The 22522-nt window shown below is 47.8% G+C and overlaps 1 protein-coding gene across 3 annotated transcripts in view; it reads left to right on the forward strand.

Annotated features, from left to right (window-relative positions):
* The window catches only part of LOC144943643 (SRSF protein kinase 2-like), a 70933-nt gene that overhangs the window by 5139 nt on the left and 43272 nt on the right, over window positions 1-22522 (forward strand). For 2 of the 3 annotated variants that reach the window (XM_078871309.1, XM_078871308.1), the window contains exon 3: window positions 4737-4772. In XM_078871309.1, coding sequence (XP_078727435.1) covers window positions 4737-4772 — 36 coding nt within the window. Of the gene's footprint in view, window positions 1-4736; window positions 4773-20324; window positions 20459-22522 lie in introns of those variants that run through there. The other variant, XM_078871311.1, reaches the window with a different exon arrangement.

Consider the following 22522-nt stretch of genomic DNA (forward strand, 5'->3'; position numbering starts at 1 on the left):
AGAGACCCCCCAGGGAGCCCCAACTGACACTTAACAGGCAGTAATTCTCACCGGGCTTGTAATAATTAATCTACGCGATTTGATGAATTGTCACGATTTTTGTTTCAAAATGGAATAAATGGATCATTACTGAATTGTATTTCTGTTTGATTCTCTGCTCCTTGCCATTAGTCTCAAGGTAACATTTGCATGTAAAAATGTGATTGGCAGAATTTTCAAATAGTCGATGCTCACGCCACAAAATTCGGCACGTGTGGTCGTGAGAAGAAGAATAAATGAGTATTTAATTATTTCTCGTACGATTTTCACCCGTGATGCCCACATCTGGAGGGAGAGAGATGGTTCCAAGGTCCCCTCACCCTGTGTCTCGTCCTCTACCATAGCCCTGTTTGTTTGTAAAGGCTCCGTTTAGCACATTCTTTTATAACAACCTCGGACACGGAGAGATGATATTCACATTAGATCCATTGACGTGATACGGGGCAGCATGCAGTGTTTACATTCATTAGGCTGTGTTTTTTTGCTCTGCCGAGCGCGTTACTGCAATTTGCCCTAGGTATCTGCGCCGCATAGCGTCTTTTCGGCTCACGTCTGCGTCGCAATTAGGCACAGCTGCCCGACGTGCATTTTCCATATAAGGTTTGCCCGCAAAAACACGAAAATTCCCTCCCCCAAACCTTGGACGCCGTTATTGACCAGTGCTGTAGAGCTCTCCCCTATGCTGTGCCCCGGTTCCCGGGCTGCCAGCGGTTACGGTTGATATTTCCTGCGGTCCATCATCTGTGTGTGACCGGGTCCGATTCTGCTTCTGTGGGGGGGACCAAACGGTCCACGAGCTGGGTTTTTCTGTGGTGCAGGGTGCCGTCGTTCTCTTGCGTAGAGCTCAAGGCGTTGACACAAACGAGGCAGATGCCTGCCAGTCCACGCCAGATTAAATATCTAAATTGATTTGCTTGAATGAAGCCCGAAGGACACAATAAAAGCGAAAATAAAAAGTCAGTTTTACAATATGGAACAAACAATCCATATTTGGCTTTCGTTGTGAAAATCAAGAAAATAGTCCCCATGTTTGTCATTAGCACCACCTCTGTTAATATCGAATGGCGAGCTTTTTTGTTGATTTGTGCTTGTGCACCACTAAAGATTGGTAGATAGCTACTCAGAGTGGAGTGATGCATCGGTTCAGAAAGAACGTTGATTCTTAAGCTCAGTATACATGTGTAGTGTCTTTTAAAATTACTCACACTGACACGTTGTAACAAGTCACCTGCTTACACTTTATTCACCTATTCTTGCACCAGTTGTAGGCATCTCTATAACTATCTATACGGTCACTTATGTTTAACCTCTCCCCACTCTTATCTACCTTCCACCTCCACTTATCCTGCACTCGGCAGCGCTGCTCTCAGCGTCTCCGCACACAGCGTCTCCGCACACAACGTCTCCGCACACAGCCTCTCCGCACACAGCCTCTCCGCACACAGCAACTGTACATCTCCACCGATGCCCTCACCTACGCTCCCTCAGACCCGCTCACCCGTCTGTCCCAGGCGGGGGGATCAGCCAACACCCGCCCGGTGACGGAGTGAGGGTTGAGGTCCTGTTGACGGCTGGAGCGGCAGCGGCGCTTCACTCTTCGACCCCGGCAACAACTCCCTCTCCGCGCACGCACACACCCTTATTTCCCTCTGCTAATTATCTGAGACCTCTCTTGCGTCTCTTTAAGCTTTTGCCAGGCCGGCGCCTGTTGGCCCATCAATCAATCCTTATCTCCCATCTCCCTGGCAACACCTCCGGTCTCAACATGCACAACCGGTTGACCCCGTTAGCACCTGCTTTGCCCCCTTAACAACTGGTGGTTGTCCGTGCAACCTCATGTTGCACACGCGCACCTGTTTGCCCTCAGTTGCCCTCGGTTAATTGCGCACCACGTATTTCACTCCTCTACACATGTGTAGTTACTGACTCAGAGACGCTACTGTTTATTAACAGCCTTAACGTTTCACACTTTAGCAACTATGGTACCAAGTCAGGACAGCTGGCAGACTGCCTGACTGGCGACGCCGAGATGGTGAAGATGGCGACGAAGACTCCAGCAGCACGACAGGATCCCACTCCAAACGACAGCCCCGAGGTCCCTTCCCGTGGCCCCTCTCATACTGTCAGTGTGGCCTGGTCCGGCCTGGCCACCCCCATCTTCTGGAACCTCCTAGCAGGTTCTCGATGTGCCCCTTCCATAACCTTTCCCCTACATCCCTCTCTCTGGTTTATCACGTGACCTGCTGTCAGTCAGGGCTGCTATAACTGCAGATCCCCTTCCCTGCCAGCAACAAGCGCTATGCTGCTAAGTGACCGATTCTATGTCACTACACATGCATCCAATTGCATGTGTAAAAAATTAACCCGTAAAAACAAAGTTTTTCACTATAAATCCTTTATATGCGTGGCGGCTAGAGTCCTCTCGTCCTCTGGCTTGAGATGGCTGCCACCTATGGGTCAGATGATTGTCTGCCAGCATTAAGCAATTGGTAATTAAATATTTAAAAAAAAATTCCCTAAAGTGTAAAATTTTGGAAAAAAATGTTCACGAAAATTAATTGTCACGCACAACGAGTCTGTGGATAATGTCAGCTCGATTGGATCACGGGAAGTGGGTTAAAAAACGACCGAAAGATTTGCACGGTCGTAAGCAAGCAAGCAAGCACGCAAGCAAGCAAGCAAGCGAACTTAATATAAAGGATTTAAAAATTAGTTTTATTCAATCATATATAATGGGCTCTCGTGACCCCTCCAGCCACTAGTAATATGAAAACAAGAATTGTGCCGAATTGTGACAGAATCGCGGGGGGATGAGGAGGAGGGGTTGGCCCTGCAATTGCTGGCTCACTGTACTGTTGGCAGACGGGCCTCCTCGAGATCAAACTCTCGCGTAGTATGTTCGCTACTCTTCCACATTGACCAGACATGTTGGAAGAGGTGGGCCTACCCACACTTTACCTCACCACCACACGTGACCCGCTAGTGTATGCATTTACACTGCTTGGGTGGATAAAGCTGGAAGAGAGGGGGAAAGAGTGGGGGTGGCATTTGAGAAACTTTTGCCCCATTGTTTCAATTGCAATACCAGTAAGTGGAATTGAACCGGAGACCTCTAGATTTCAAGCCCAGTGTGCTCATAATTACACCAGGGCAGCTCCTTATAACAATGGGAGCTGTGTGGATGAGCGTTACGCGAACATGAACACTGCCGTAGGTGAGTTGATTGGGCACACCTAATGCAGGGGCACCTGAATACCCAGGCAGACTCGTTTGGTCTCACAATGGACGATTTCACGTTGAACAAAGATTTTGACATCACCAAGCCCATTTCACAGCACAGTTATTTTCGTGACTTTTTAATTATTGTTTTTTCAACGTTTTTTTTTTAATGAGGATGAGATGAAACGCCACGCATTCACTGCGGCTCCCTGGGAAGCGCACAGCACTTGTTAAAGTTGCACGCGAGTGAAACAGCCCATGACAGATGCGTGGGTTCTTAAGTTGAAAGCGGGCACACATTGTCTGCAACCGATTGATCGGGCCTGTAAAAGCGCTCGAGCAGATTAAATCTTGTGAGTTGTAAATGTCAATGAGACTGTAGCTCGCGTCCAAAATTATGCCGCCTGTCGACGTTTTCAACCTTCTGCACAGAAGTCAATCCTTCACATTTGTTTTTGGGTTGTGCTGCATGCTGTTGGTGCCAGAAGAGGCTCCTGGCACGTGGAGCGAAACGTCAGACATCATGCCCAACAACACGCGGTACAACCCGAGAACACATGGGAAAGCCAGCACAAGTTAATGGAAGTTAACAGCTGAAGGAAATGCAGCGGAACGCTCGCTTGGAGAATCTTATTTTTTTCGCTGGGGATAAGGCCTTTATTGCTGGGGTAACGTGAGAGTGCGTGTCTGGCGGTCAGGCGCCATTGTCTGGTGGGGCGAGCAAGCCACTGTGTTCCCAGTCTCCGGGTTGCACCGCATTACAGTTATACAATTCATGCAACACTGGTCCTGGGTGTGCTCCGGCCAATAAAAGCAGCTTCCCAGCGAGGACAGACAACCCTGATCAAATTGGGAAATGGCACCGCGTGCTGGGTCTGAGCAGGGGTGTGGGGGAGCGATTGCGGCTGGTTTTTAAAATTCTCCATTCACGGCCTCTGTAGCCGATGGAAGAGTATCCGGTCAGATCGTTATGCTTGTGCATCGGAAACGTTCCTGCTGGCTTCATCTGGGGTGTCTTAACAACGTCTTAACACCATGCTGCTGATGACAGCCCAGGTGGACGTTGAGCTTGGGGAGTGGCTCTGTCGACTGCAATTGAGATTTCCGAGTTGCTCGATTGAAGAACAGCCTTCAATGTGGGCAGTGGAAACAGTTGTACTGTACGTGTCACCCGAGCACGGGGTCGTATCTTTATCTCTGAATTAGAGCTCGCTGGACCTCAAGGAGATTAAAACTTAATGCCGGCCATGGGGGTATGGTGACTGGTACATGTGTCATGTGGCGACGGCAGCGCTATCGCGAGGCGGCGATGCTATCGCAAGCCAGCGCGTGCACACGCACGCGGCCCATGCCTGCCGCTGTGTGTACGCCTGTCTCTGAAAACTCTTCAGTTTTATTTTGCTGTGGTAAGTGCACGCATGCAGTGAAGGCTGAATGATCCGGCTGTGTGCTCACTGTCTGTTTCTCTTTCCTTTCAGAGTGGCTCCAGTATCGGATGAAGAATGCACTTCAAGGTATTTTCCCCGGTAACAATGAATAACGTTTCAGAGTACAGATCACGGTTACAAGGAGGAGTGTTTTGTTACACTGTGTTTGTTTACTGAACACCGCCACCATGGCGGCTGTGTTTGTGAGATGAGGCGAAGACTCTCTTCGTGGGGATTTAGGTTCTGCTTCTCGGGGGCTGTACGTGCGTGTTGCTCTTCAATGATGATTCGTTATACACATACAAACACGCGCACACATGCTTACACCAACACTCGTGCACATGCAAACGTACGCGACCGCCACTCACTGACACGTGAACACTCGCATGTGCAAACCTTCGCCCACAAAGACTAAGATTCCCCGTTTAGCCTGAACAGACTGTTGGGGCAAGTGCTGTTAGCGAGCACCTATGAAGACTGATACGGCACACGAGGGGGTAGGTGGCCAATATCACACCCGGCTGCTTTTGTCTGCCCAATACTGATGTTTACACACTGCACCAGGTACTTATTTAAGGCCAAGTCAACCTAAGTGAGTCCCAGGACCGATTCAAATATTCTCTGCCACTCTTATTGGTCGTGAGCGGGAATCAAACTTGGGTCGCTGGTGGAATCGAAGCACAGTACTTTTAAGAACTGCATCACCACGTACACACAACATATACATAATGCCCTCGCATGTACATGCACGCATAAATACACATGCGCGGAAACATATACTCACACATGCCAAAGACATGCTCATATACCCGCATATACAGAGTAGACCATAACATAAAAACATACTTGGTCTGTTATCATAGATCTTTTTGTACCCTTTATTCATTATTCTTAAAGAGCTCCAAAACCCATTTGTCATATAAAGTGTTTTTGTGCAGACCCTAAGTGAGGAAGGTAAACGCTGACGCATTGTGACGATCATCTTTGGCGGTCGTGCACCTGAAGTAAGGTTAAACTGTGACACAGCACAACTAAACTATTCACGACGTTTATCTCTGTAGAGAGCTGTAGTGCAACATTAAATCAATCTGGTAGCCTTAACCCTAATTCCAGCCAAATTTGCCCCTTTTCCCAATTTCATAGTTAACATTGATTGTTCCACTCATGACAGATGCAGCAAAATCAATTATTTTAGTTTTGTAATTGTTGTGTGTAATTGGGTTCACATGAATCCTGTAGCCACGGGAGGCACGACATTCACCACAATGGTTTAAAATAAAATCAATTCTTGAATCGAATGTTGACACTGAATTCCCACACTGATTCGCTGGTAGCATGAATCGATACGTGTCTAACGAACTCACCCATCACCTTGTGGGTCCCATTAACGATTCAGATTGGCTGTACTTGCTGTACTTTTATTTTTATGGGCAGCAGTGTTGTCACTTCAGCTCTAAACGGCACGGGGGGTGATGGGACCTTGGTTCAACACGCGGCCAAGGCCCACGGGCTTGTCATGAACTCCATGATCAATCCTCCCGTGTCTTTGGTCTGTTGCACGATTGAAAGCCTTTATCCGCATGCAGCATTAATACAGTGTCCGGTTAGAATCATCCGAGCTCCTGCAACGTTGTCCCCACTCCGGGGTCGAAGCTCCATTATCAACAAAGGCGGTGTCCATGCGGGTACGTTACGTTCGCCGTTGCCCGCTCACCTTTCACCGATGCGTTCACGTAACCAGCCTATGATAATAACGAGGGTGACTGAAAATTAACTGGGTTGCTCTTGCGTTTCTATTGAACCACCGCTGCACGACATCGGCCTGTGTTCCAGAAACAGTTTTGCAGCGGCTTACGTGGCGATTTCGGAGCGGGGCGGCAGTGCTATGTTGAGTTCGCCACCACTGCCTCTTGCATCGTTGTCACTTTTTTAAGTGATGCCACGTGTTCCGCGGTGCAATTGAATAAGAAATTAGACATCTGAAAAGAAGTCGCGTGACTTTCCGCCTCTGCCACCGGTGGCCTGCGGGGTAGGAGGAGGTTCTTGTGTTGGTTTGGAATGGCACGGGACGGCACGGGCCGGAGGGGCCTTGCGGAGGGTCGGCGTGACGCGGCGAGCGACGAGTTGCACGTTGCGCCACGTTTGCCGTGTGGCGGCGGCAGAGCGGTGAGCTCACACATACTTGCTCGGCTCCGTGGTGCAGAAGCTAATTTCCGAGCAAGCAGCGCTTACGTCGGCGTGGCTTGGGCACGTGTCTGCACAGGCCCGGTCGGCGGGGCCCTCGCAGCTCCTGCGATGAATGAATAGTGTTCCGCACGTTCAGCCCAACTCTTTAATTAAAGATGAGGACCCACACTGTGTGCAGCAGCACGGTTTAAACGAAGATGCGTTCCAAGAGACAGGCGGCTCTTATAGATACATCCCGTACCTCTGCTGTGTGTCTGGGCTTATCATGCACGAGTCTGAGACTTTGTTTTTGAAAAAAGATTTTGCTGTAATAGTTGTTTTTTTAAAATGTATGTCAGTGCCTTCAGTATAGTTCCATAATCACTTGGTTGACTAACTTGAAAGTTTTTTTTTCTCATTAAGCTTCAAAACTCGTGTGGACAGTCTGAGATTCACAGCCTAGGTGTGTACCTACAACAGAAGAGCTTAAAATGTCGACCACTTGGAAGTATACATGCCAAAATTCTTGTCACTAACCCAACACCACCCGTTAACAGTGTCATATTTACAAAGCTATTCACATTTTTTTAATTCTGGCCAATAGAGCTCACCTAAAGACTTTTCATGACCAGATATAACATCAACGTACGACGACGTTTCGAGCAGTGAACTCGGAAATTGAGTGAGGCTGCTTCATCTGACTCTGGGCTTCAAGTACTCGCTGTGGCATTATCAAGCCATGGGTCATTCCCATTAATTTGTAATTTGGGCCATCGGCGAGAAGAGCAGTTTTAGTTTGTTTTTGCGTTGAAGCGTACTTTGTTTATTTCCAAACGTCACACTGTGTGAGTCTGTGAGCACCGAGACTGATCAGGAAACACATGGTCGGTCAGAAAGGGTGCCATGGCTACGTGCCGGAAGTGGGTCGAGGGATAGGATTTGGGCCAGTGGAAAGGGGAGTCCTCGTGGCTGATTGTCTGGCTGTTTAGCGATAGGGTGATGGCTCGCATTTGGCTGGTTCGTTTAATCCGCCTCAACCATTTGTCATGTCTTCCCATAGCAACGTGTGGCTTCCTCAGTTTTTGGTCGCAAATTATTTGTGGCGTTTACACCACCGCCATTCTGAGGGGTGGTGGATGCAGTGGATAATAATCGCCGTGGCAAGGGCCGCTATTATCCACTAGATGGCAGCTTTGGCGCAGAAACCGGAGCTGAGTACATCACAGGGCGATGCAACGCCCACACGCCGGTCAATCGCTCCGTCACATGCCGGTTACCCGCCTTGCCTCCAATGTGGATGAATGGAACACCCCACAGCTTTGCGACCCTGGTGCACGGTTGGTGGGGTCCCCGTGGGTATGTGGCGGGTGCATGTTGGCATGGGTCATGTCGAGTTTGTGCACTGTCTGACTTGTCGGTGTCCCCTGTGCCGCAACACCGGAATAGTTGGCGTGCCTCTGTCTGTACCAACTAGCTGACCGGGCACTGCGCCAAGGCTCCAAATTGGCACGGCGGTGATTCAGGTGGAAGTTCGCAGCGCATGACAATTAACGCCCCATATATATAAAAACCCGATCACACGTTTTCGTATCGATGTATTTTTTTGTATGATTTTCACAGAAGGTAACGTTCTCTGCGTTTGCAAAGTAGTCGTTGACGTCATCATTAAACACATCCATTTACTCCAATCGGATATCACACCCCTAATTTGTTAAATGAATGTAATGTCTAACCATCATATTCATTATTTTATGCCACCTAGCTTGCAACTGAGCATCCCACGTGCACTTGGAAAACCACAAAGCAATTACACGAATACTAGGCAGTTGTTTGATACAATAAACACCGAGGCCTGTGTACTGTGAAGTTGTCTAGTACTGTCACCCTAGCCGTTAATCTACAAGTCAGTTCATGCCTTGTTGCCTTCTATGTTGATGCTTTGGGTTCTCTCGTGGCTCGCCAAGTTCTTGGTGGCGTCCCAGCGTTTCACAACCTTTTGTCTGTTTAATTACTCTAAGGTCTGCTCAGGGAAAAATGCCGCCCAAAATTGTTGTGGTTAAACAGCAAAGCTTCGCGTGTCCAAGGCTGTCCAACACCAATTTTTTGATAAGAAAAATAATTTAGAGTCGTATCACTCTCATGACTTCACCAGACTGGGTTCACTGTGATTTAGAAGTGTTTTTTTGCTTGTTTCAGAAATGAACTTTCAAACCAGCCTGTATCAATGCATCAATTGAAAATCAAATATCGTCCGTACATGCACGATATACTCTTTGTAAAACTCAAGTCATTTACAGGTTAGTATTATGTACGCAAAACAACACGCCAATCCTAAGTTACTTCTAACATAGGGAACAAAGCTGCACGAACGAGACAAAAAAACTGAGACAATATGAACCAGACTCTTTGGTTCTTTCGGTAAAGTCGCGTAGGTATAAAATAAAATAAATCACGACGTTTCGGGCGCATCACACGCGTCCCAGACCGTAAACATGGGACGACAAACGGGTTTGAATGGAGCAGCCATTGATTCCTGTCAATTCATCAAAATACTGTGAGAGGAGGAGGAGGGGTAGCTAATAACATGTCTTGTGTTTACCAGTTAAGAGCAATTTGTTCTGTGTTGTGTCTACCTTGAAGACCACCTGTGACTCTGCACGACTCCTCGGGGTGTTTACAAGTCTCATGGGCCTGTCTAGATTGAAAACTCGTTTATTTACAACTGATATTTGTGTTTAGTTTGTTGGCCTTCATATTCTTGGGTCTTTCCGTAAAGTCACGTAGATAGGTTCAAAGAAAATAGCAAAAAAAAAAGAACAAAAAACTACGACGTTTCGATCGCAACACAAGCAATCGTCATCAGGAAAACAAATAGCTATTTTTTTCTCCTGGTGATGATTGCTTGTGTTGCGATCGAAACGTCGTAGTTTTTTGTTCTTTTTTTTGCTATTTTCTTTGAACCTATCTACGTGACTTTACGGAAAGACCCAAGAATATGAATTCCTGCAGTCACGAAAGCTTTAAGTCAAGATTGTTGGCCTTCCTATGCACCTCCGATTAGCATAGTTGGCTACGTACGGTGCGAGAGAAGTACAACATACGCTATGGATTCTTACGGCTTTTGGGGCAGATTAAGGGGTTTTTGTGTGCATTAAATTTCTCTCTTGGTGTCGTTTTAATGTTTGTGTTTATTTAGGCCTGCTCGGGACTACGATGACTTCACGGGGCATGGGTTAGTTGAAGCGAAACGCCCTTTGCGTCGTGTTTAGAAGCATTTAAGTACTACCCGTTGACGGGAAAAAGATAGCGTCGATGCACAGCTGCGTCGCGCTCGGGAGATGTTGATGCGGTTGTTGCACAGGAGCGGGCTGGAGGATGCGCTTGTGATTGTTGCGGTGAGTTTCAAGTACACCTGAGGTGTGATGGCCTATGCACATGTTCTGTGCACGAGCTTGGGTAGGATTACTGTGGATATCTGCTGGCCAGCGGCTCATAACCATATTTAACCATCGTGCTGCTGACAACCGTCCAGATCTTAAAATAGCCGCCTCGTTGATGAAGAACAGTTTTTACAGTTTAGGCCACGACTATTGATACGTTTCTGTACACTCCCATATTACGCGGCGATGCATTTTTTTTATAAAATGGCTGCACAGCGTTTAGGCTACAGTGGCTCCCACCTTTACACGTGTCCATTCACATGGTTACTACTAGTGTGCATTAACCATAAATCACTACTTTTGTGTATTAACCATGAATTACCACGCATTGCCTGCTTCACAGCGGACGTTAGCGTTTCTGTGTTGACATTTAAAGGGTAGGCCGTTGCGTGCTGGCGTCATGATCGAAATTTGAATGACACCACCAATTACTTAATTTGGAAACATAGACGTCGCCCCTTACTGCGAATACTTAGCAGGACCTTCCTGAAAATAGTCTTGAGGCTCAGTGAACCTTTCCTGGGTAAACAAGCGCAATCTTATTTCCCCATCCGTACACGTTGTTCTATGTGTAAACAACCGGTCACAGCACACACACGTACCCGCGCACGCACGCACACGTACAGGACGGTCGTCACATCACATTGACGGCTGACATGTGCAGCACTTTGGCGCACAGCTGCCAAGATGCATAAGGACGTCGTAACTGGAGTCGGGACGTCGAATGGTGCAAGCAAGGGCCCAGAGGTGGCGTGACACCTGCCGGCCTCGGGCAGGGCCGCGTGGTCCAGTTTTTCGCTGGTCGCTCGCCGCGTGCGCGAGCACTCTTGTTGCGCGTACGCAGGCGCTTATATGCGTGTGAGCGTACGTGCCCCCTCCTCTCGTACAGCTCGTCCCCCACCCTCCGTCGCCAAACCCAACCCCCGACCCAGCCTCCGGCAGGTGTGATGAGATTGAGACTGACAGCTGGCAGATTGCACGCTGGTGCTGTGGCTTGCCGATTGGACGGCCCGTGCCATAAATAGCATCACCATTACTCTCTCTGCATTGTGCCGCGAGCGTGACCTGTGGCCGAACGCAAATCTGGTGCGATGCTCGCTCGTTTGTGCCAAAGCCGCCCATCGTCTCCAACGCGACTTAAACAGCCTTGTCAGTGCTGCCGTTAGGCAAACGGATTTGGTGCATCGTAGTAATTGTGTAAATAAACACGCGGTGTTTGTGGTCAGCAGTATGGAGCCGTGGGTGCAGCCACCATTTCCGTTAACGACTGGCAATGCTCGTCTGCACTCTGCCAATCGCAGTGGTGTTATTTTTGTCCGCTCCGCTTCGATTTCCCCCCACACGTCGCAGACAATGATCTAAGCATTTGCACATGGCGACCAACGCACGGTGTGCAACCAGTTTCTGGTGCGAGTCGAACTTCGGTGTGCAGGGTGCGATGCAACCATTCCCCCTCGTCAACGTCGTCACTCCGTGTCTTGAGGCCGCCAATGAATCACACAATCGTTTTATTTGACGTGCAGCCCAGGGGCCTCCTCCGGTGCCGGGTGACCTCGCACACAGCCGGTCTGGGAGCCGGTCAGATCGATGGAGGCAGATCAACTGGCATTGATGGCCTACTTTACGTGTCGCGCTAACCTTGCAGGTTGGAACCGCCCACCACACTTTTCGGCAGCCGATGGTGTGCATTGACGGGCAGTGTGCCACTATGATCGACGCCGAGCCAGATGGAATGAGACGGTTCACCCTCGTCGAGCCTCCGCGTGTTAATGAAAGGCAATCGGTGTCTCACTTCTGTGGTGCCAGGCCTTAATTTCTCATCAAATATTTGTACAGGTCACGTAGTCTGGAGGAGCTACCGCCATAGCAAGAGATTCTGGAAGTGGTGCGCCGAGTGGGGAAATATTTGCCAAAGTTACCGACCCTGGGCAAAAGCGGCTGAAATGAATCCCACTGCGTGGTGCTGAGGCAGCTGTCCCCTCAGCCACTTGGTGACAGCCACGGAGACCGCCGTCCAGGAAATCAGGCAGTACCTCTGAAGGAAAGCGTAGCGCTCCGTTCGTTTACTACCTGTGGACAGAAAGTTTATGGCTAGTTTAGGGTTATGGTCAAGGTTACGGGCTGGTGTATTTTGTGTTTGTGGATCGCGTGAAGCACGTCCACACTGGGAGATCGTGGTTTGTAATCGGTTTGCATGCAGTTTACTAAGTGAATGTATTAGTTGCTGAAAACCATAAATCGTGATGGTCCATGGAGGCCTCTATTCAGCAGTGGATTCATCATAGTTGGTGATAAAAATGTTAAGCCGATTTTTGGTGTTTCATCTCTCTCACGGGTAATTAAGTTGCTGTCTTCAAATGCTAAGCAACATGCTATGTTGTGCAATTGTTTGCAACACAATTGCACACTGCTGAGCCATTAAACTCAATCACGGCCCGTTGCTCTGTGATAAAGTGGGGGCCCTGGCCCCGACCCTTCCCTTTCGCCTGGAAGCTTATCCCAGGGAACCCGGCAGGGAATCTAGGCAAGGAAAGGTGCTTGCTTGGCCTATGATTAAAAACGTTCAGAAAATTTTACAGAAGGTAATAAGGTGGAAATAAGAACATGTGAGATAATAATGAATGCAAGTGTGTTATTTACATTAACAAATACAGATGTATTCAGTTTTCTCATACAAATTGTCCAAGCCATCACTTAAATACAAAATTAATCCAGGTTACCACGATGACTATATGACTCCATCCAGCCAAACAACACTTTCTGTTTGTGCAACTATAATGTAGAGAAATTACACCATTTAATTTGAGCTCCACATTTATGTTTAACTCATGTTGAGTTTGTGTTCATGTCTTGTGTGGAAAGGTAAGAGTGTGTGCTTGGTTATGGTAATTATGTGTAGAATTAGGGTCGGTGATTGTGTGCATGGTTATGGTCAGTATGAGTAGGGTTAGTGAGTGCTTGGTTAGAGTCTGAGTGTCAGGTAAAGATGTGCAGTGTTCGGGTCAGAGAGTGCAGGGTCAGGGTCTGTGTGTAGGTTGAGGATCAGTGTAGGTTTATTGTGTTGCAGTGTCTGGGTCAGTGGGTGTAGGGTTCAGGTCGGTGTGTGTATGATTTTCTGTGCAGAGTTAGGGACTGCGGGTGTCGGGTTTTTGTTTGCAGGGTCACTGTTAGTGTGTGTACGATTAGGGTCAGTATGAAGGGGGTTGGTGTGTGAAGAGTTTGGGTCAGCCTGTAGGGTTTTTGTGTGCAGAGTTAGTCTGTGTAGGGTTAGGGTCATTGGATGTATGATTTTCTGTGCAGGGATATGGTCGGTGTATGGAGGATTAGGGTCCGTGTGTGAAGGGTTAGGTTCAGTGTGTGTAGGGTTAGGTGTTAATGCATGTTGATTTGGACTCGTGGCTCGCGTAGAAGGCATGTCACAGGACTCGTGTCACATTTTGCACAGATGCCCCTTCGATTTTTACTCTGAACTCTATTAACACGGCACACACACGATGTTAATTAGACTGGCGGAGGGTTCTACATTTAATTAATTAGTGTAATTTTCATTCATTCCAATGTATTTAAATTCTCAGCTTCTGGAAACTAGTATCTTATGTCTTTTTTTGCGCCTGTTTTCAAATGCATTACAGTCATAAACCTGCAGGGCCATGTGCATGTGATTGGAAGGACATGGTCTTAATGAAGAGCTCAAATATGGTTAGCGCTGTGAAGTCATTTATACAAATTACCGTTTGTCGGCCCAACATTTTTGCGAGCATTCAAATTAGCACCATAAAGGCTTTACTAATATCATGCATTTATTTATGAAGCCGTGCAAACCTAGCTAATGTGACGCATTGAAGATAAACACAACAATTGGACATGCAAATTACCTCCAACACAGACTCTGGCATTTAGTGGGGCATGAGCAGAGAAGATAGAGTTCCCAGAGGCACCATGTGTTTTCACTTTATGGGGTTTAAAAAAAAAAATATCGACCATTATGTGCCATCGACGTGCGCCGCACTGTACGCAGACGTGACATGAGCCTTTGCTGGCTTGTCTCCCTCTTCGCCTGTCCCCTACCCCCTCCTCCCTCCACACCATTCCGCATCACTAGCCTATATTTATCTTTTTATTCATTGACATGTTTTTTTAATTGGGGAATTAAGTGATTTGCCAAAGGCAGATGCTACACCCCGGGCTATTTGCATCGCCAAGTTTTCTCGAAATGTAAACATGTTTTCCCACGTTGGGAAGGTGAGGTGTGTGTGCAGCGAGGTCCACGTGCAATTGTTGAGTTTGCCGAGACTGCCCTTGCCACCCCTGTGACTCAGTTTGTTGTGGGTGCTGGGCACCCAATGGCTTCGTCTCAGGCTGTGGCCCAGTACAGTCTGTTCTCTTATAACGGGTGTTTTCATAACGCAAATTGGTTATAACGCGATTCATGTATTGGGGAACACATTTTTATAACGCGAATGTGAATTGGATATAACGCAATCAAGTTAATGGATCTAAGTTGCGCGAGTAGGAATAAGAGGTTGTATGGCTGCCTCGGCGTAGCATCACACAAGGTGGGATGCTGCTGGATGCTTTTAGATGCTACCCACGCACCTCAGTCTTGGTTCGGCCTGCGTACGCATCTCACGTGTTATCGCGGACAGTGCTTTACCCGATATTATTTATTACAACGCATGATTCTCAGCCTTGACAGCCACCCCACATCTTCATTTTTTTCATCCAAACGTACGTTTCCATTATTGTAAAGCGTCTTGAAGACGCGATTGCGTTTAGACGCCATGATTGCTGTTAACGTGAAATTTACTCAGATTCCTCCACCCATGCTGGAGACTCCACAACCAGGCTGACTTTCGTCTCCTCCACACTGCTCATCCACCACACTGCAGGTCACAACACTTGTCTCCAAGCTTCTTCACTCGCACTGCTCCGCTTTGGAATTTCCTCCCCATCGTCTCTTTTTCCCAAGCCCTTATTATAACCTTGCTCATATTCAAAGAAACGTGTCAACTCTCACCTATCTGAGCTTTGTTAGTGCTATTAGTTTCTGGCCGCTTGGCGTTTAGAGCCTTTGGGCTTGTGCTCAGTAACCGTGATAGAAATATAAACGTATAAAAACTTTTAATGGTTGTTGTTGGTGGTGCGTGAAGAGGCTGAAAACACTGGCGGTTGTGTCTTCGCTGTGCCGGAGTACCACTAATGGCCACTGGCTTCTCTTCCCCGAGCCTTTCCTTTATTTGTAGCAGGCGTGCACTCCCGGGGCAACAGCCGGGGCTTTAATTGGTCCATTGTGGATCACGAGAATCCTATTTTACGCATTTAAATTTAAATTGTTTTGTTATTATTTTGCCACTCCGTCTCTCAACTCAAACAGTGATGCAAGCTGAAATAACAGCACACAATGATGGTAGTGCTCGCAAATAGCAGGAAGGTTTAACTGCCATATATGTGCCTTGCATGCATGGGCACGTGACCACGACATCGCATGTACAATGCTCTCAGCCTTGGCTAGATCACCAACTCGCCAGAGCTGAATGTGTGGCTGTGTTATTGTTGACGGCGACCAACTCAAAAAGGGTTGAAAACGTCGCCATACCATCAGGCAGTGGTGAACCAAAGGACCGCTTTAGACTGTTTATTTCCTCAATAGGTCGCATCAGTTACAAAAAAGAGAACTGTTCACTGATGCCTCGTGCCACCCTGAGTCCACTTATGGAAGGGACTTGTACCTTTACACTATGGGGACCCCCATTATTAGCACTTGCTGAGAGGCAACGGTCATTCAAAGCTAGCACTCTGTGAATGATCATAAGATGCATTGCGGGCTGTTGTGATGGATTGCCTCGTCATTTTTACAGAAAGTGTTGGATTTGATTCATGATTCATAATCAGTTTCTTTTTGAGTTAGATCGTGTAGGTAAATGTACGTTTTTTAAAATGTAACCATCTAGCAGGCGACAGCCAATCAAATCAAGTTTGTCACACGGAAAACATGCCAATTTATTTCGTTTTCAGCAAACCTGAATGTTGAAAAGCAAGCAAAACTTTGCCAATTGTGTACAACGTTTCGCTTGAGATGACAGCTAACATACTCAGGTGTTAACAAAGCTCAGCTCTCGCATGATTTTATTTGGTTGCGTGAGCTTGGCGCGGCAGGTGCAGTGTGTGCGTCTCCCCTTGCTAAATTCGTTCTCGGTGTCTTCTCGTGGCTCACTGGAGCAGCATGGTACTGAAGGCATCCTGCGATGAATGCGTGGGGCTATTTGGTTGGGGTAGCATGGTTCAGCCCCTCCCCCCATCTGTTGGTTTGGTAAATTGTTACTATCCAAAGTCGCAGTTTGATTGAAGAGTCCTGTGTTTTACTAAACATTGTGATGTTATACCACATTACAACATATAGCATTCACAATGTACAGCCCTTTGTCAAACCATCGATGGATGAAGACCCCTCCGTGGGTCACTCATAGGTGATTGTTTGACCATACTTCACCACGCTGGTCAGAGTGCGAGTTTGGGGGAGGCTGGGACCGGTTAAGTTATCTGTCGCTCCTGATGTAAAGCCATGGCTGGGAATGGAACTCCGGTTAAACAGATTGATGGTGTAATGCATTAACAACTGCAGCCACTCTCTACCACTCTATACATATGCGAGTGGAGAAGCAGTGATTCTTACATGTGTAGTACCGTCGAATACAGGTCGACACCCGGGGTTGAGGCACACTGAGGTTTATTACACACCAAACGTTGTGACATACACACTTGAGGGGGTATTGGCCCCCTCACCCGTCTATCTGAGGACACACCTCCTAGCTAACCCTAGCCTGCCTCAGAGTCCTCCTCTCGTGGACTAGGGGAGGCTATCTTGGCCCGACACTGGTCAGTCGGGCCCGGTACTCAGAGTCCAGACCAGCACTGGCTCTGGCTCTGGCACCACGCCACTGGCTCGAGCCTGCGCGGTCCTGACAAGGACGGCGTACCAGGGGGAGACCAGGGCTCTATCTAGGACGTCTTCCGTCTTCTCTTCTTAGCTAACCCAACTCTCCCTAGCCCCCCGATACATTCCCCTTTTATACATCCCCCTCCCTGAGGGGTGGGGCCCCGGGGGATCGTAACGTCCGAAGCGCGGACGTCGTAGAGGGCACCTGTCCGTGCACTGACGTAGCCCCGCCCACTGTGCTAGTTTCCCGTAGGATCCCATACATATCAGCTCTACACATATTTCCTCCGTAAGACCCCTACACATGCGTGATTTGACGCATATATCGTGAGCGGTAAGAATCAACTGAGTGTGTCCTGGAAAAAAATTGGATAGCCCACACAGTCTCATTACCCAGAGAGTGGCTTCTCTTGAGAGTAGGTGAATCAAGTGGATGAAAAAAGTGAATTGTTAATTTCATTGTGACCATATGTGGGCAAGTGATACAATATAAACTGTCAACGGTGGCTTGTGAAGTGTTCCAATGAAGCGATCATCTTTAAAGCACACGTATGTGGTGCCGTGGTGCAGTGGACTAGCAATGTTGTTTGTCGTTTATTGTGAAATTTCGGACACAGTTCCTATGATCACTGTTGCATTGCTTCCGGCTTTATTTAGGTGATTTCAAAAAGTTTTTTGGTTTGGCCATGTTTGTTTGTTATAGCACGGAGGAGTTAGAATGATGGCTTTAATCTAAGTTGTCTTGTGGTTGTTGTTGTTGTTTGACTTGCATCCCACTAGGACTTTTGCACAGCGTTGGTGTACGGTGCTTTTTTTCTGGAAGACTTTGCAGTTTTTTCCTGGATTTTTCTGTTTGCGCATAGTCACTTTAAGATGTTTTTTGTTTGCTGCGGTTGCACCCGATTCAAGAGCTGAATGGCTCACAGGGCTATACCAAATAAATGAAACTGAAAAAAATGAAATGACATGAACCTGAAATTCAGAGGTCTCCACGACAGCGTAAACAATGGGAAAGTTTCGTAAATCCCCCTCACAACCTCGTCCACCCAGCGGTTATTAATGGGTACACCACAAGAAGTTGATTGGCAGGTCGTGTGTGGTGTGGGTCCATCGTGTAGGTTACTCCCACCCCTTTGAAGATGTCTGGCCAGTGTAGAGAAGTAGGCCAAAATACTCTCTACAGTGCCTCTCTGGATCTTACTCTAGTGGTCGGTCTTCCATCCACTAGCAGTGGCGTGAACAAGCAACTGCAGGGCTGCACCTTTACCTTGTATCATGCTTTTTATGGTCACCGCTCAACTGTAAGCAATGCATCGTTCCACCCTAAGTATTCGTTGTTGTGGTTAAAACATCGCTCTGGAGATCTAACCGTATCATTGCTCGTGCACGGGTGTGTGGAATTGTCACGGGTAGGCTTGTAAGACTTGGCCGTTTCGTGAAATGCTTGCGGAACTTGCCCAGGGCCCTGGCTCCGCGAAGTGAGGTCACCGGTGTGGGGCAATCTGGCAGCACCACACCTGTGTGCTGTGTCCATGTGCCGTTGATACCCACGTGTGCGATGTGCACAGGGGCTTTATGCAGTGGCCCTCAACATGTGCTCTTTCTCCCACGTTGGGCTTCTTTGTCTCTCCTCGGTTCTTTCTTTACGTAATTATTTCCTTGCTTCGTATCTCTCTCTTTGTCTGTCTCCACGTTTCGTCGTGTTTCTCATTTTGCCTTTCTCCATGCCTCTTTCTACGTGTCTCTCTCCATGCCTCTGTATCTATATCACTCCACATCTCTTGTTGTTCTCTGTCTCAGGCTCTCCGTGTGTCATATCTCTGTGTCCATCTCTATGTTGATCTTTATCGATGTGTCTCTATCTTTCTGTGTTTTTCTCCTGTCTCTCTGTGCATGTATTTCTTTGTCTCAGGTTCTATGCGTGTGTCTCTGTATCTCCCCCATCTGCAATGCTCCCCACTTAGCATTAGCACAGTTCTGGCCGTGTCCCTTGCCCAATGGTTGCCCGCAAGCCGAATGAACCTCCTCGTTTGTCTCTCGAGCACGTTAGCCTTCAACTGGAATTTACGTCCTTGTGAATTGTGGGATGCCCCTGCATCTAACACCACAGGGCATCCCACAGCATTGTGGTCTTTAGTCTCTCTCCTCCCTATAGTCCGGTTTCCATTTTTTTGTTTCATTGTAGTTTGTCCAGAAGGCATGTGGAGCGTTGGGATGCACCGACGGTGGCAGAACTTTCACACGCAGCGAAGGTATCTACCCATGTGGTGGTGCTCACTGAGATTGCAGAGCAGTCGAATCCGTTCCGGCTTTTATCGGACAATCCTTTTTCGTTATCACCCTAATCCCTATCGTGCCAGCCTTGGTTGTTGGCTTCATGCAGGAATTTGCGTGAAGTCACTCAAAGCAGAAAATCACCACCTGTGGTTTTTGTAAATCTAAAAATGAAAATAACGTGTGTGGCTAAAAGAAAGAGAGCTTTGTGTTTGTACACCATGGGGAGTGATGTTGAAACAAAACGAGGGTAAACGGTCATCGTGGTGAATTCAAATGCTCGACCCGAGCTTTATTTAATAAGCAAGTCTCATGAAACCCGTCTGTAAAATATAATCCAATTGCGGTGGTTTTATTTTACACTGCGTCAAAATTCAGGGGTTTCTCTTGATGATGAAAAATGTGCCTAAATGTTTCGGGTGCCATTGGGGCGAGCTAGCGAACGAGTCGTTCGCTGTCTGCCACGAACGAGTTGGTAAGGAGCAGGGTCTGCTGGACCCCCACGCTACTCGCTTCCACCTGTCGAATGCGCCAAACACGTGGCCCATCCATCAGAGTGCCGGCTCTCCGGCCGCCTCCTCCTTGGCCAATGGGCTCGCCTGGCAAGGCAGGGCTGGACGGGAGGGGACATGGTGGGGTTTGCGTTGCTGTTGGCCCGAGTTCCCCCCCCCTCCCCTGCAGTCCCCAGTGGGTCGGGCCCCCCGCTGGTAGTCACCCTACCCCTCATCTCCCGGGAATGGGGCGGTCCACACTCTAGCGTGGCGCCTATCGTCGTTGGTGCCACGGTCTCGCCCGGTATAGCAGCGGCAGCAGCAGCTGCCGCCACAGCCACCATCCTGTCGTGCAGCTCTAGTCTTCGGTGCGTGTCGCTGTCCGTCGCCACCGAGTGTCGTCCAAGAGTGGCTGTCGTTAATGACTCTGGGCTCTGGACCGATGGTGCTGGTGTTTTATCGGCGGTGAGAGAGGTCTGCGTGCGTGCCCCTTTCGGTAACGCGACAAGCTCGGCGACATGAGGAGTTGTCACCGTGTGTGTTTACCATGTGCCATGCACGGTGGTGCCATCGTCGGCCAGTGTTAGGCCAGGAACGATTCACCAATTAGCATTAGGATTTGCTTGTTCTTAGCGCTTAAATATAGTGTTTCCAGTTCATTAATTAATATTGATTATTAAGCGCACAATGCATTATGCATTGAATTATTTAAGTCTGAGTTGGTATATTTTTATTTCGTGTATACAGTACAGGCAGACTTCGCTTAGCGCTCAACATGCGGAGAAGTGAGCGCTCATCCGCACAGCGCTGAAATGGGTCATTGTACCATTGTATATTTGGGGATGCATTCCTGACAGCGTTATTTATTTCGTATGAGCAATATATGAGGGCTTCATTAGAGTATCGGTAATAGTGCTAATAACAGATGGTAAACATTATTTCTCACGAATAAAAATAATGTATTATAATGACAGTACTTATTATAATGACTGTACTTACAAATTCATTTTACCGTACTCCTGCAAGGCAGCAGTGGGAGACGAGGTTGTTGGAGCTGCTGCGGAGAAGAGCTCCAGGACCTCTGTGATCTTAGTGATGCCTTCCGTCTAAATTTCTGTGGCGAAGTTGCTCTTAGGTGAGACTCTATCCCAGTCTCGTGAGTTGTCATCTGGCCACGAATCGTGGGGGGGGTGGGTGTCTGGTCGGTTCAGCATACTTCGCTCTCTTAGGCTGAGCGGATGATGTGGGCGGGTACATTTCCTTGGCCAGTTCTGAGCATTATTACTCGTAAGTGTTTGATATTTTTATTTTCTTCACTATGTTTTGTAAAAACTTTCTCCAGGACAAAGAGCGCGATAATGATTCGACGTTCTATGGGGTCGCACTAAGCGACGGTCTGCCTGTATGCAGGTGCATGTACATTTTTCACATAACCTTTTCAGCCACTGGTGGAGCTGTCATACACTACAATTTTTTTAATAAAATAATTGAGGTGGCCAGGTGGCTCAGGTCAGAGTGCTGAGCTTACAACATAAAGATCCTGAGTTCGATTCCTGGTTTCAGCTGCCTGTTATTAAACAAGGTTCGCAGGTGTAGTGAGTAGTTGATGGTCTCAGCCAGGTCGTATACTCATTTCTTTTGCAGTTCATTTGGCTAAATGCCAGGTTTGAGAATTTTTTTCAATATAGGTTTGACTTGAAGTTTTCGTGACTGCTAGGATCCATACTCTTGGTTCTTTCGGTAAAGTCAGCTGTGGTTGTCCCACCCGATGACGATTGCTTGTGTTGCAATCGAAACGTCGTGATCTGTTATTTTTCTACCTACGTGACTTTATCGAAAGAACCAAGAGTATGGGTTTGACTGTCATGCAATATTTCTCTCTAAACGTTTCTCACTGTAGCAGGGCAGGTGGCAAAGAACTGCCTGATTGTGTGAATAAAATGTCACTTTCAGGGATCTCGGATGCAGTTCTTTGATATCTCATCCAAGAGCCTTTCTATAACATGAGGGAGGAGGCGGCCAATGCACAGTTCTGTGAGCGTTCTAAATAATGTATTCATCTGGCACAATGCCAATAGCACAATTTGGATAGTTTGACGAATTAGACAACCTTGTAAAAAATTTGTTTTATTGATTCTTAATTCGAAATCTGAACCCTACATCACAATAAATAGGAGGAGGGGCAGTGAGGGGTGGTGAATCATTTAATCTCTAGCCATCACCCTATAAGTAAGTCCTTATTTTCCTCATATCGCATTCAGCATATTTGTGTCGGGGCCTGAGGGAAGCCTACACAAATGCATTTTTGTTCTGTTTTTTTTTAAGGAGGCCAGTTGCTTGGAATGCGATTATCGCCATTCCGCCGAGGTGCGTTTGTTGGCTTAGGGATAATGCATGAAGGAACGAATTGTTTGTCAGGAACGCTCGAACGCCACCAACGGTGACACCGGACAGCGGGGATCTGATTGGAGCAAAGGTGTGGCCCGGAGGGGCCTGTCTTGAGTGAGGGGATGGTGAGGAGGCCCAGAC

The sequence above is a fragment of the Lampetra fluviatilis genome, chromosome 32 (assembly GCF_964198595.1).
Source record: "Lampetra fluviatilis chromosome 32, kcLamFluv1.1, whole genome shotgun sequence".
NCBI classification, from domain to species: domain Eukaryota; kingdom Metazoa; phylum Chordata; class Hyperoartia; order Petromyzontiformes; family Petromyzontidae; genus Lampetra; species Lampetra fluviatilis.